Source organism: Ochotona curzoniae, unplaced genomic scaffold, assembly GCF_017591425.1.
Source record: "Ochotona curzoniae isolate NIBS_2020 unplaced genomic scaffold, NIBS_Ocur_1.0 contig_2688, whole genome shotgun sequence".
NCBI classification, from domain to species: domain Eukaryota; kingdom Metazoa; phylum Chordata; class Mammalia; order Lagomorpha; family Ochotonidae; genus Ochotona; species Ochotona curzoniae.
Window position 1 is genome coordinate 7,259,680 of NW_024465553.1, and position 13,625 is coordinate 7,273,304.

General features: G+C 58.0%; 1 protein-coding gene across 3 annotated transcripts in view; it reads left to right on the forward strand.

Annotated features, from left to right (window-relative positions):
• The window catches only part of CCDC88C (coiled-coil domain containing 88C), an 85,523-nt gene that overhangs the window by 40,068 nt on the left and 31,830 nt on the right, over positions 1-13,625 (forward strand). For all 3 annotated transcript variants that reach the window (XM_040975155.1, XM_040975154.1, XM_040975156.1), the window contains exons 5-10: positions 7,820-7,878; positions 9,478-9,561; positions 11,672-11,812; positions 12,259-12,443; positions 12,997-13,078; positions 13,350-13,508. In XM_040975155.1, the coding sequence (XP_040831089.1) occupies positions 7,820-7,878; positions 9,478-9,561; positions 11,672-11,812; positions 12,259-12,443; positions 12,997-13,078; positions 13,350-13,508 (710 nt within the window). The remainder of the gene's footprint in view (positions 1-7,819; positions 7,879-9,477; positions 9,562-11,671; positions 11,813-12,258; positions 12,444-12,996; positions 13,079-13,349; positions 13,509-13,625) is intronic.

The following is a 13,625-nucleotide window of genomic DNA, read 5'->3' on the forward strand; positions in this document are numbered from 1 at the left end:
GTTCACCCATGGCAACCAGGCTGGGGTTAGGTCCTGCTGAAGCTGGGAGTCAGGAATTCTGGGCTCCCAGGTGGGTGACCATGACGGGTGACCATGACCCCACACTCTCAGGACATCACTGCTGCCTCCCAGGGTGCTCGCTCGGATTGTGCTTCCCCTCTGCCTGTGCCCCCTGGACCTGCATGTGGGCTTCCCAGGACGAGCCTTGGGAAATCCTGTTGGGTCTCCTACTGTCTAGTTGCCTGCTTTCTTAGTGCATCCCTCCTGCCAGCCACAGGCCTGGGCTCTGCTCCCCTCCTCCACTGCTGCCCTCCTGGCACTCTGCCCCTGCCTGGCTGCACACGGAGCTGCTGCTGCCTCCCTCCTGTGGTCTGTCCTAGCGCTGGGCCCATGCCCAGAGAGAGCTCTTCCATCCATTAGCCCACTCCCCAGATGGCCACAACAGGCACAGCTGGGCCGGGCTGAAGCCAGAGCTGGCTGCAGGGGGCCTCCTGTGTGGGTGGCTGGGGCCCAAGTATTGGGTCATCATCTGCTGCCTTCCCAGACACATGAGCTGGAAGCAGAAATGGAAATGGAGCAGCCAGCACTTGAATCTGTACCGATATGTGTTGCAGGTGTGGCAAGGGGCGGCTGAGCTTGCAGTGCCACCCCACTGCCCCATGTCATTTGTTGTTGTTTCCGGGGTGTTTGTCAGGTGCCCATGTGCTAAGGTCTGTTTTACTTCCTGGAGTCTCTGTATGGCCACTGGGCTCCTGGAATTGTTAGCCATGCACGATCAGGGATTACAAACGCAAATGTCAGAGGTCAAGTTCAAATGAAATTCCTTCCCTCCACCGTCGTGCCTGTTGCGTGCGTTGCGTGCGTCAGGCATGTTTACCTGCGTTATTGGCAAGCGTATCCTTCAAGAACCAGTAGGAAGTCCCCGCCACGTTGAGAGATTGGGGGGACAGCAGTGTTGGACAGAATCCAGCTGCTCCTGCATGGCGCCCACTCTGGCTCTCTGCAGTCTGGCCTGCCCTGCATATGTGCACACGTGCTCTCACACCTCTCTCTCTCTCTCTCTCTCTCTCTCTCTCTCTCTCTCTCTCTCCCTCTCTCTCTCTCTCTCGTCTGAGGGAGCAGAGACATCCGCACACTAACTTCTAGGATGAGTCACAGAACAGTCGCATAGGCAGAGAGCCTTGCCTTGCCTTCCAAGGTTTGCACGCAAGTGAGGAGGTGGCTGGCAGGCTTGTGCCGTGGCTGAGCCCCCCTACACCCTTGAGGGAGAGTGGGGTGCAGAGCCCAGCCCTGAGAGGGGAGGGGCTTGTTCAGAGGCCGCACCTTGGAGGTCCTGTGGGGAGACGTCCGCAGGGCTGGGTGTATTTGGGGCCCATCAGCTGCAGGGGCCACCACAAGGACTGGCCACTTTCACGCTGGGCCCTCAGGTTCCTGTGTTTCAAGTGCCCAGTGAGACCCAGGAGCTCAGCGAAAACCCTGGAACCCCCTGCGTGGGAGACTCTGATGAAGCTCCTGGCCCTGGCCTGGCCCGGTCCTGGCTATTGGCTGCTGCTAAGTGAACCAGCGAATGGAAGGAAGATCTTCCTGTCCTCTCTGTGCCTCTCCTGTCTCTGAAACGCTGCCTTTCAAGGAAAGAAAGAAATCTTTGGGGAAAAAATCTTAAGAAAGAAGGGGCTTTGAGCACAATGTGGCACGAGTCCAGCCTTGGGTGGCCACAGGGCCAGTCACTGACCCAGCACCACATACCCTTCAATGGCTGCGCTCGGCGGACCTCGGCCAGTGGCTCCTGGGAGGAGCTTGACCCCAGCGTCTTTGCCCCTCCCTGGGCTGTCCGGATGGCCGCTGTGCCAGAGCCAGGATTCCAGGACCAGGGTCCCTGGAGATGAGCGGGTGACCTGTGCAGGGACTGTGAGGGACACAGTTGGCCATGTCGGCTGCTGCGGGGTATTAAACCCTGCTTCACACACAGGGCATAGGGGCAGGTCAGGAGGGCTCCGTGGAGGAGGCAGTGTATGGCCAGGGCCTTGAATTCTCAACGTGGCAGGTGCTGTGAGTCATGGAGATGCACTAGGATCCTGCTGAGCCAGCTGCAGGCTTGGTGCAGGAGTGGGTTTGCTATGATCACAGGCTTTAGGGACCAGATAGAAAGTGACTCTGAAAGTCCCCGCAGCCTCAGGTTTGATACCTTTGGCAATTTTATCAGGGCCCTGGCCACTCGGGTGCCACGGCCAGGCACTGTGTGCCAGGGCTAGCTGCCCACACAACCGGGGCTGAAGGGGACCCTGCTGGTCTTCTCCCACTGCACTGCTGCCCCAGGACCCTGCTGACAAGCGGGTGTCGGGGTGGGGTCAGACTTGGCTGTCTCGGGACCAGAGAGCGTGTTCTGGTTCTTCTTGCCACCGTTGCTTGCGAGCCTGACTTCCTGTCTGCTGATGTATACGATGCTGCTTTTATGTCAGCCAGAACCTGTGGTCGTTGGACGCAGAGGGAGGGTAGAGTGAGTCACAAAACACCAGCGTGAAGTTGGTCTTCTCTTGGGGAGGGTTGGAAATCACCCCCCTCTCCATGGCCACTTCAGAGTGCCCTGTTCTCAGCTAGGGCTCTCCCTATTCGTGAAGACCCCACTCCTGCAGGCATTTGGACCCTTCTCCTGTTTCCTGTCTGGCCCTGGAGAGCAGGTGCGCCATGAGCACCTTGCAGCCTGCCCCAGGAGTGGTGCCACTTGCTAGGGTCAGGCACACATTCCTGGGCTCAGGGTTGCCTGGCGCCCTCTCTCGGGCTCTGCCTGGAGACAGTTTTGTTAGGGAACTCCCTGGCGATGGCCTGTGCCTGGAGAGCGTCCTCCAGCTATGCCATGGCTTCCAGCGAGACTGCTCTGCACGGCCGCCCGAGGAGGAGGTGGAGGGAAGAGGTGTTGTTGGTCCAAGGTCTTTATGGTCCTTGCGTTCTTGGGGTTTGTGCTTTTTGGCCTGGTGGCCAGAGGGACTGTCCCCTGCTGCCCTCTGCATCCCTCTCTCCCTTCCCCCACCCTCCCCCCAGGCAAGTTGTGGGTGTCAGGGTACAGTCTCACAGGAGGTATTTCTTTTCTGTCCTCAGTTGTCTGACCTGGGCTATGGACTTGCCCACCATTTCCTGCCGTGACCCCAGTGAGAGGCCTGTGGGGTCTGGGGAGTCACTTTCCGGGGTGTCTGAGTGTGGTGGTTTCCGATTGTTCTAGGTAACCTGTGGGCTGGCCTCTGTCACATGAGGGGATGGGTGGGGAAACAGCTGGTTTGATACAGGTGACAGAGGCCCCAGGATGAAGGGCCGTGCCCAGGGTGTGCTCAGCAGACCCTGTGCCATTTCCATGGCCGAGAAGCATTTGTTGAATGACTAAATGAGAGTGGGGTGCAGTGCCTAGCTGTATTACTGCCTGCTGCAGTTGGGGTGCACATTGTAATGTTCAGGGTGTGACAGGAATGCGGGTTTCCCAGGCGTGGCCCCCCAGAAGGCAAGCCAGTGTGGAGAGGCCTGGACAGGTGGAGAGAGGGGTAGTGGAGGTGCCACTTCAGGGAGGGCTTCCACTCTTAGGATAAGGAGGTGTGCTGACGGACAGAGCTGTGCCCCTGTGGGTGGCTGAGCGTGGTCGTGTTCTTGGTGCTGCTGGAGCAGCCCCTGGTCGTCCACTGAATGGTCTCCTTCGTCTGTTGAGGGTGAGGGAATGGAAGCGTTGTAAGTCAGAGGAGACTAGAACATAACACTGTTGGGTTTGGTTTAAAGGTACATTTATTTTACTTAAAAGTCATAGTTTGAGAGGGAGACACAAAGAGCTTCCACTTGCTGGTTCATTCCCTAATGACCACAGCAGTCAGAGCTGGGCAGATCCAAAGCTAAGAGCCAGGAGCTTCTTCCGGGTCCCTCACACGGGTGCAGTGTCCCAAGGCTTTGGGCTATCCTGTACTGCTTTTCTAGACCGTAGTCAGGGAGGTGTATGGCAAGTGGGGCAGCCAAGACATGAGCTGGTGGCCATTATGGGCACTGCAGGTGGGTAGATGATGGTGGCTTTGTCACTGTGCCACTGCTGTAGCCCCAGCACTATTAAAGGGACGTGTGCAAGGCTGCTTCAGGACGCTGCCGGGGAGGGGCGTTAAACATGCACACCCCTGCAGAGTGAAAGATGGGTCTTTAGATCTCAGCAAAAACGGAAGCAGAAGCTGTTCTGTGTCCTGCCCAGTAACACCGTGCTGAGCTAACAACACGCAGCCCCTCGGCAGACGCTGGCTAAGCACCTGCACGTTGCCACTTGGACCAGTGCTGAGCCATGCAGGTCGCAGTGTTCAACAGCAGTGTGGATGAGACAGCAGGTTCTGGGGGAGCCAGGCTGGGGAGCTTGGGATGTGGTTGAGAGTGGCAGTGCTGGCCGACCGGGTCCAGCTCTCTGACTTGGCTCCTGGAGCCTCCTGCTTGTCTGTGAGGTGGAGATGAGCCACTGTCAGTAGGGAAGTGATCTGGGCTCAGGTCATGTTTGAGGATGCGTCCTGCTCCAGGGTAGCTGTGGTGGTCTCTGCTGAGGGGCAGGGAGAGGGTAGGAGGCACCCAGAAAGGCAGAGTCAGCAAGACAGGGACCCCCGCCCCCTTTCCCTGCTTTGTCCTGCCGAGTAAGGGTGTGGTGCCTTCCGCCTCTCAGCCCTCCCAGTGCAAGGGCATGGCCCCGGGGCTGGGCTCCCTGGCCTGCCTGGCTGCCTCTGCTGCAGACCTCAGCAGACGGTCACAGCTCAGTAGTTTTTCTGTATCCAGAAGCCAAGGTGTGTGTTGGGAGCAATCAAGTAGCTGCTTTAATCATTTGACAGAGTTAACACAGAGAGAAACGGGACAGACACACACACAGAGAAAGGAGCTGGGCCATGCTGAAGCCAGGAGCCAGGAACTTCTCCCCGGTCTCCCATGAGTGTGGCACAAGCCCAAGCACTCGGGCTGTCCTGTGCTGGCTTCCCAGGCACATCAGCAGGGAGCTGGATGGAAAGTGGAGCGCCTGGGACATGATCTGACCCACGTAGGATGCCAGTACTACAGGTGGAGGCTTCACTTGCTATAGCACAGCACTGCCTCTCAAGTGGCTGCTCGTAGAGCACCAGAGAACAGACCAGAACAGATGCAGGTCATCTTAATGTCTTGGGTCTGTTTCTGTGGACTGGCAGGTTCCATGGAGTGCTGTGTTCACCAGGATCCCAGGGCCTGCTGCAGGATTACAGATAATGCTGTGTGATCAGCTAACCAGACCGAGGGCCAGTCGGGGCCTTCTCCTGCCCTGGTGTCATCCTGTGTCCAGAGGAAGATGGGCTTAAATGGCTCAGGGAACACAGATGTGATGCCAGGGGTCTCCTTCTGATTGGGAAGGGCTGGTGAGTGAGTCAGCACCCCAGGAAGCAGGTTGCAGAGTAACTAAGACTCTCAGCGGTTGCCTCTGTGGGCTTCCCCTCGGGCTTCCCCTGCACGCGTGCTTGCTGCAGGTAGATCCGGGGTGTCGGCTGAGCGTCCCCCTAGCCCCACCCCTCCTGGTTACTTGGCGTGGCTTCTGAGCACACTCCCGCTGCTCTGTGTGACAGCCCCAGGCTGTCTGCCTCTTGCCCTGGCACCTGTTGCTCCCTGGCCTACCCCCAGGGCCCGCAGCTAGGGGTGCTTATCACTGCCCCTGGGAGCCCTCCCCTAGGTGCCCACGGTCTGCCTAGCTCGCTCGGTGGCCACCCTGCCACGGCAGGGCTGGGTGCTCAGTGGTTGGTGCTCCCGGCTCCCGGCGCAGCTGCTCAGCAGTCATCTGAGGATTGGTTTCCTCCTGACAGGCTTAGCTGTCACCCAGCTGGCAGGGATCCAGGAGGGAGTCTTCTGGCATCTTCTGAAGCTGCTCACACTCCACTATCTGGGGAGATGTGTAACATAGCAGTTGTTGCTGCTGTTGCACTCCTGAGAGAAATCAGGCCTCTGCTTCCCCTGAGAAAGGCGGTGGGTTTGTTACAAAGTGTGTTCATTTAACCTGGTGAGCATGAGCGCACTCTGCCCCATTCCACTTAGCACAGAAGCGCATTCCTTAGGATCCCCAAAGAGTTTATGTTTTATTTGCGTTTATTTATTTGGAAGGCAGGGCGACAGAGAGGGGCAGATAACCCGTCTGCTCATTCACTGGAGCTGTGCCAGGCGGAAGCAGGAGCCTGGAGCGCCATCCGGGTCTCCCACGTGGACGGCAGGGACCCACGTATTTGAGCCTTCATCTGTTTCCTGCCGGGGCGTGTGTTAGCAGGGATCTGGGTTGGACACTGGGTGGTGATGGCCGGAAAGGGTCACCACCTTTTGCATTCACTGAACAGCAGGCGCCCACAGACTGGGAGGCGGGTGGTGAGGAGGGGCGTTGCATGGAGGCCAACACAGGCTGCACTGCCCCCGGTGGGCGTTCCTTTTCCTATCATCTCCACTGGGATGCAGCTGGTGATTCGTGGCTCTGCGTTCACAGGGGAGGCGTTCCTGGTGCATGTTGGGGCTCTCTGGCTTGGAGTCCTGAGCACAAACAGAAGAGCGTTAAGACTTGGAGAATTTTGCCATCTCTAACACAGATTGGAACACCTTGAGCCGGGAGCAAGGGTTGGCCGGGGTGGACAGAACCGCAGTTCTCAGCCATGCTCTGGCGAGCTGGAGAATAGCCTTTCCTGCTGTGGTCCAGGCCTGCACCCCTGCCACCTTCGGCCTGGGATAGTGTGGGGGCTGCCTTTCTGATTGAGTCCCGGAGGGCACTGCTTCCCAGTAGCCCTTGGTGGGTGCTTGGGGTCGTTCTGGCCCAGTGTGAGCAGGTGTTGGCAGCTCATCCTGCCTGTAGGGCAGTGCAGGGAGGTGAGGAGTGTAGATACGGGAACCCCAGGCGGTAGCTAGGGCTGAGCTTTGGGAGTCACAACATCACTGGGGCTGAAATACTGAAAACTCAGAACCGGGAAGGGTCTGTGTAGCTGTGTGAGGGGTTTTTGTACCAGGTACATGTGCAGTCGTGGAAAATGACATGCAGGGGCCAGCATCGTGGCACAGCAAGGAAAGCTGCCTGGAACGCCAGCATCCCATCTGGAAACCGGTTCATGTCTTGGCTGCTGCCCTTCCATTCCAGTTCTCCGCTAATGCCTTAGGAAAAGCAGCAGAGGATGTCCCGAGTGCGTGGGCCCCTGCACCCACGTGGGAGACCTGGCGGAAGTGCCTGACTCTTGGCTTTCAACCTAACCTGGCTCTGGCTGTTCTGGCCATCTAGTGGAAGGAGTGAATCTGTGGATGGAGGACCTCTCTCTCTCTTCCATCTTCCTTTCCTCTCTGTAAATAAATGAATCTTTAAGAAATTACATGTAGACATCATCTGAAATTGGCTTTAGGATATTCCAGTTAGCCAGTGAAACCATAAAATGAGAGGCAGGGTGGGTGACGTGGTGCCGAGCGTGTGGTCTGTCCTGCCGTGGCCCCCTTTGTGTCTGATGGTTTGTGTCACCAAAGGGTGGGCTCTGTATAGCCGTCTGCCGTCCTCTGCTTGTACACACACCCCGGAAAAGAGACCCTGACATTGAGGTTCGCTCGCCAACACAGGAGATCTCCACTGTGTGTTAGACTGAGAAAAAGTGTCAGAATCACGTCAGTGCATTAAAAAAAATTAAATAACAAGAAGGGCTGTAAACCCCAAAGTGACCCTCTGGGAGTGGAACAACGGCTGTGTGGGCCGAGCAGAGATGGCGTGCGCCACGTCGCATGGCCGGCCATGTCCCCGGGGAGGTCTGGGAGCCCCGGGACTTCACGCGCGCCTTGCTGTCTCTCACTCCAGGGAAGAGCATGGAGGAGATCAAGAAGGTGCTGCTGCTGGTGCTCGGCTGTGCTGTCCAGGTAGGGAGGGGCCGGCCGGGGTTGCTGGCTTCCTGGGCGGGCAGGGCCCCTCTGAGGTGTGAGCTGTCTCTCGTGCCAGTGTCCCCTGGCAGCCATCTGGGAGAGGGTCCCTTGGGCCAGGCCACCCCTAGCGAGCCAGGAGCTGGAAAGCACACGCTGTGCTTGTTGATAAAGTTCTGTTGGAACAAGGCCACGCTCGTCCCCTCCTCTGTGCCCCGTGGCCGGCGGATGAGGTGGTTTCATGCCAACATCACAGTGTGTGCTTCACACGGAGACAGCATGTCACCAGGTGATGTCATCACACACAGGACCGCGGTGCGACACTGACCAGAGCATCCTCACACGGTGCCTGATTGCAGCGCTGGTGTTGTGGCACGGTCGCATTGATACTGGCATCCATGTTGGAGGGCCACAGTGCTGGTTCGTGTCCCAGCTGGTCCAATTTTGTCCCAGCTCTCTGCTGATGCTCCTGGAAAGCAGCAGAAGATGGCCACGTGATGGGGCCCTGCAATGTCACAGGAGACCCAGATGAGGTCCCAGGCCCCTGGCCTCGGCCTGGTCCAACCCTGGTCATTGTAACCATTTAGAGAGTGACCCAGCGGATGGAAGATTTCGTTCATGTTCTCTCTCTTCCCCTTTTCCTCTCTCCCCTTCCCTTCCTCGTCCCCTGCCCTCTGCATCTTCCCTTTGTCTTCCCTTGGGTCACATGACCTTCCACATCAATCAGTGTTCTTTAAAACAATTTTTTAAGATGATACGTCTAGTGGGTGTTTTTTAAGATTTGCTTATTTTTACTGGAAAGGCAGATCAGATTTACAGAGAGAGGGAGAGACTTGGAGAAAGATCTTCCATCCATGACTCACTCCCCAACTGGCTACAGCAGCCGGAGCTGAGCCCATTTGAAGGTTTTTCATGGTTTCCCATGCAGGTGCAGGGTCCCATGGTTTTTGTCTGCCCTCTGCTGCTTTCCCAGGCCATAAGCAGGGAACTGCATGGGAAGTGGAATAGCCGGAATGACAGTGCCCACATGTAATCCCAGCACTTGCAAGGGAAGGATTTAGCCATTGAGTCATTGCATTGAGCCCAAACAATTTTTTAAAAGTCAGTTATATTTTTTTGCAAAAATCTTGCAAACTCTACACAGAATGTGCCCTCGATACACATTTCTTTCTTTGTGAACTTTTAAAAAAACCCCTCGTGTATGTATGATTTCATCATTTTCTGTATCAAAACGCATTACCTTTCAATTCCCGTTTACCCACAAACTGAAGTTCCTTGGTATTTTCCCCCAAGTCTAGTCCTTGGCAACTGATGCTGGCTGCTCCGTTCCCCACTCAATGCACACACACACACACATAGCACCCAGTGCAGGGTCCTGGGTTCTGCCTGCCTGAGCTCCTTGCTCCTTGCAATCACAGAGCTCTGTGTCCCGCCTGAGTTCCCCACTTGAGATGCGGGTGCTGGCGTGGACTCTGCCATGGGTGGTCCTGGCACCTCTGAGAAAGAGAGCTCAGTGTGAGCGAGGGCCGGTGGGTGACCGGAGAGGGAGTTCCTGGGCTGCCGGGTGGGCTGCGGCCGCTGAGCAGGCATCCTCCACAGTGCGAGCGGAAGGAGGAGTTTATTGAGCGCATCAAGCAGCTGGACATCGAGACGCAGGCTGGCATCGTGGCACACATCCAGGAGGTAGGCACGGGCTTGGCCCAGGGTGCCCTGGGTGGGAGCGTTTCTAGAATGCGGGCAGGCACCACGGACACACGGGTTTTGTTTGGAACGGTAGCTAAAATAAAAGGGTGTAAAAATAAAAATTAAAGACAAAAGGAAGACGCCCACCCAGCACCTCCACCGAGTCATCCTCTGCCTCCTCTTCTTGCCTTATATGGGCTCTGACTATTTTTAAGAGCTGTCAAGTAGTTTAGGCTCAGAATTTGATTTACAGGCTCTGCAAATGTCTTCTGGCAAATGTCATTTTGTCTTCAGCACTCGATTGAGACAGAGCCAGAGCCTGTGCGGCCGCCGGGGACCACCAGCCTCCTGCTGAACCCGCAGCCCTCAAAACAGGAGCTACCCTGGGAGACTCAGACCACGAGCTCTGGGGCCGGGGTGGGCGCTGCCCTGAGGGTCTCTACTGCAGCAGCGTGAACCCCCTGGCCAGGGTGGAGATGTCCACCTGACAGCCTCTGCCCTGTCCTTGCTCCACTCTGTGCATTTGAATCAGCTCACAGTAAGGGATCTGGTTAGGTGCCGCCTTAAGTCTCATGGGGCCAGTGAAGGGAATGCATACCAGAGGAGGGCATGCAGGGGCTGGCACGGTCACAGGCCAAGGTCGCTGTGGATGTTGGCAGTGAGGCTGTGGCCGTGAGCAGTAAGTGCTGAGTCTGGATTGGAAGTGGAGAGAGGTGAGGCAGGTGGCTGGGATGGGGAGCATGGCAAGGCAGCAGCAGGGCCAGTTCAGCCTCAGTCGTTGCTGTCTGCCATCACCCATTAGTCTGAGCACCCCACAGACAACCTTGGCATTCCTTCCTGTGTCCAAGCATGTTTAGAACCTGGGTCTTTGAGAGCAGCCAGCTGTTTGCAGGATTAGTTACTTTGAAAGATATGTTACTTGAAAGACAGACACACACACACACACATACACACACACACACACACACACACACACACACACACACACACTCCCTCCCTCCCTCCCTCTTCATCCACTGGTTCACTCCCTCAATGGTTCAACACTCAGAACTGAGCCCGTCCAAACCGAGGAACCCAGAGCTGCTTCCGGGTCTCCTATATGGGTACGGGGACCAAGTCAGCCTCTGTTGCTTTCCCAGATGTTAGCTGGGTAGGTAGTGGAACAGCAGCAGGGATGTGAACTGGCACCCGTATGGGATGCTGGAGCCACAGGCTGTGGCCTTACCTGCTATGCCAGGGTGCCGGCCGCTTTCAGGGTATTCTGAGACAAGGACGTGGCCAGGAAGAGTGCTGTGGGGATGGTCAAATGCTCTGACGGGCCGTGGTGGCTGGACCTCAGTTACCCGAGTGCGTTCTAAAAGCTGCGGACTCCATGGAGTGGGGAGAGGAGGAGCTCTGATTAAAAGCTCTGCCGGGCAGGCTCCGCCCACCCCAGCTCTGCACTGCAGGTGCCCTGTATTATGGGGTGTGATTTCTCCCAGTTAGGGGTCAGCTGCGTGCAGACCTGTCCTGAGTGAGGGGCTCTGTCGTCAGAACTCCGGCTGTGCGTTTTGTAACACTCCGAGGAGCCGTTATCTACCCCGCGGCTCCTTGGGGTGATGCACAGGTTTTCCTCGCGATCGCAGGGCCCTGGCTGCTGCTGAGCCCCGGGGCCTTGGAATAGGATTCCTCCAGAACTGAGAGGATGGGTGCCTGGGGCCAGGGAGCAGGTCCTTGGCTGTTGGATGCCCCACATCGCTGGAGGCTGCGCAGCGTGGGTGGAGCCGTGGCTGGCTGGCTGGAGTGAGCTGCAGGCTGCCCCGAATGTTGGTTTGGGCTAGGAATAGTTACAAAACACTCAAGAGTTGCCATGTACAGAATGTCCCGGGGTAAGACCTTTCACTTTTGGAAGTTGTCTGGCACCAAAAGACATAGATTATTTTGTCCATTTTCCACCAGCTTTTTCAGTGTAACCCTCACTGTCAAGAGTGCTTCCTGCCATTAAAAAAGAAATTAAGCAAGTTTCTTTGAGAGCATCTGGCTGGGCCCGGGAGTTGGTCAGGGAGGGATTTGGGTGCGGGTGAGGGCTGCCCCTGCCAGCCACTGCAGCCCAGGCTGTGTGTACCCGCAGGTGACACACAACCAGGAGAACGTGTTCGACCTGCAGTGGCTGGAGCTGCCGGATGTGGCCCCGGAGGAGCTGGAGGCGCTGTCCAGGAGCATGGTACTCCACCTGCGGAGGCTCATTGACGAGCGGGACGAGTGCACCGAGGTGGGGCTCACAGCTGGCTGTGCCCCGGCACAGCTGCCTGTGGCATGAGACCTGGGGGCCTGTCCACCCTGTGTGCTCTCCGTGTGTCACCTCCCTAAAAACTCCCCATCGTCTGAGTTTCTCAGTGTCAGCTGAAATATCCTCTTGTCGCTTGTCTGTGTGTCCTGCTGTGATTCACTCCCCACTGAGGAGGGGCTGGGCCGGGCCACAGGTGAGAGCCAGGAGCTCGGTCCAGGTCTCCCATGTGGGTGACAGGGAGCGAACCAGCTGAGCCACGACCTCCTGCCTCGCAGGGCCTGCGTTGGCAGGAAGCTGGGGTCCCCAGGGCTGGAGCTCCGACTGCACTCCAGGCATTCTGTGATTCGGGTCGTGGGTGTTCTAGCCTGAGCCCGGGCACTGCGGGGGCCCCGGAGCATGCTGGTGACCCCACCATGTGCTCACTGCAGCTCATCGTGGACCTGACCCAGGAACGGGACTACCTGCAGGCACAGCGGCCGCCCAGCCCCACCAAGTCCTCCAGCGTCGACTCCACGCCCAGCCCCACCAGCAGCCTGTCCAGTGAAGACAAACAGCATCTGGCCGTGGAGCTGGCCGACACCAAGGCCCGGCTGAGGCGCGTCCGGCAGGATCTGTGAGTCGCCTGCTCCCCTGTGGCGTGTCGTTGAAACATGCCTGCTGAGCATCTTGCATATGTGGGGCTGCGTGTAGGAGACCCTGACGTGGGCCCTGCAGTCAGCTAGGGACAGCTTGGAGCTTGCTGTGTGACCATGCCTGGGTTCTCTCCCTCATCTCCCTGCCCACACATTATAGGCCGTCTGTAGTAGCAGCCTGCTTTGCATACACAGGCCCGGATTGAGGGGGTGGAGTTGACCCCAGTGGCATTCTCTTGGCGGGATGGCGGGTGCACCAGTCCCCCCATCTCCTGTGGCTGGCACTGTCATCCATGCAGCTGCGGCTGGGGTCTCCTCACCTACCCTGCACGCCCAGGGCAGAGCAGGTGGTGAGTGAGAGGTGTTCAAGGACAGATATTGGAGATGCCCAAATGTAGGGTCCAGAGTTTTGGCAGACTCTCTTGTGCCGCCACCTCTTGCCCTCCTTGCTGTGATCTGCAGAGGGAGCATCCTGCTCCAGGGCCCACTGAGGCAGCCCCTCCCACATATTCATCTTCCTTATCGCCCCCACAGGGAGGAGAAGACGGAGCAGCTTGTGGACGCCAGGCACGAGGTGGACCAGCTGGTGCTAGAGCTGCAGAAAGTCAAGCAGGAGGTGGGTGTCAGGCCCGCGTCCGTGTGTCCAGGGACCAGTGGAAGGCTAGGGGTACAACTCCAGGCACGTGCAACACACCTGCCCGGGAGCCAGGTGTCCTGGGGCATGGCCCAGGGAGGGTGCCCGTGCCTGTTGGCAGCATGCCCAGTAAACCCCAGGACCGCCAGGAGCTGGCTTTTCCTGGATACACCATGCTTTGGGCACCTACCCTCTGGAGCCCCCAGGAATGCCTCAAGCTGAGGCCCCCTGCCTCGCCCCCTCCTGTCACCAGAACACCCAGCTGGCAGCTGACGCCCGGTCTGCCCGTGCCTACCGAGACGAGCTGGACTCGCTGAGGGAGAAGGCGAGCCGCGTGGACAGGCTGGAGATGGAGCTGGTGCGCTGCAAGGAGAAGCTGCACGACGTGGACTTCTACAAGGCCCGCATGGAGGTAGGCGGCTAGGCCGGGCGCCCACGCACTGCGCCTGGACGCTTCCTCCAAGGTGCGGTTGGAGTGGCCGTCCCCTGAGGCTTCTGGGGTCTCCCCCAGCCTCGTCTCCCCTGACTC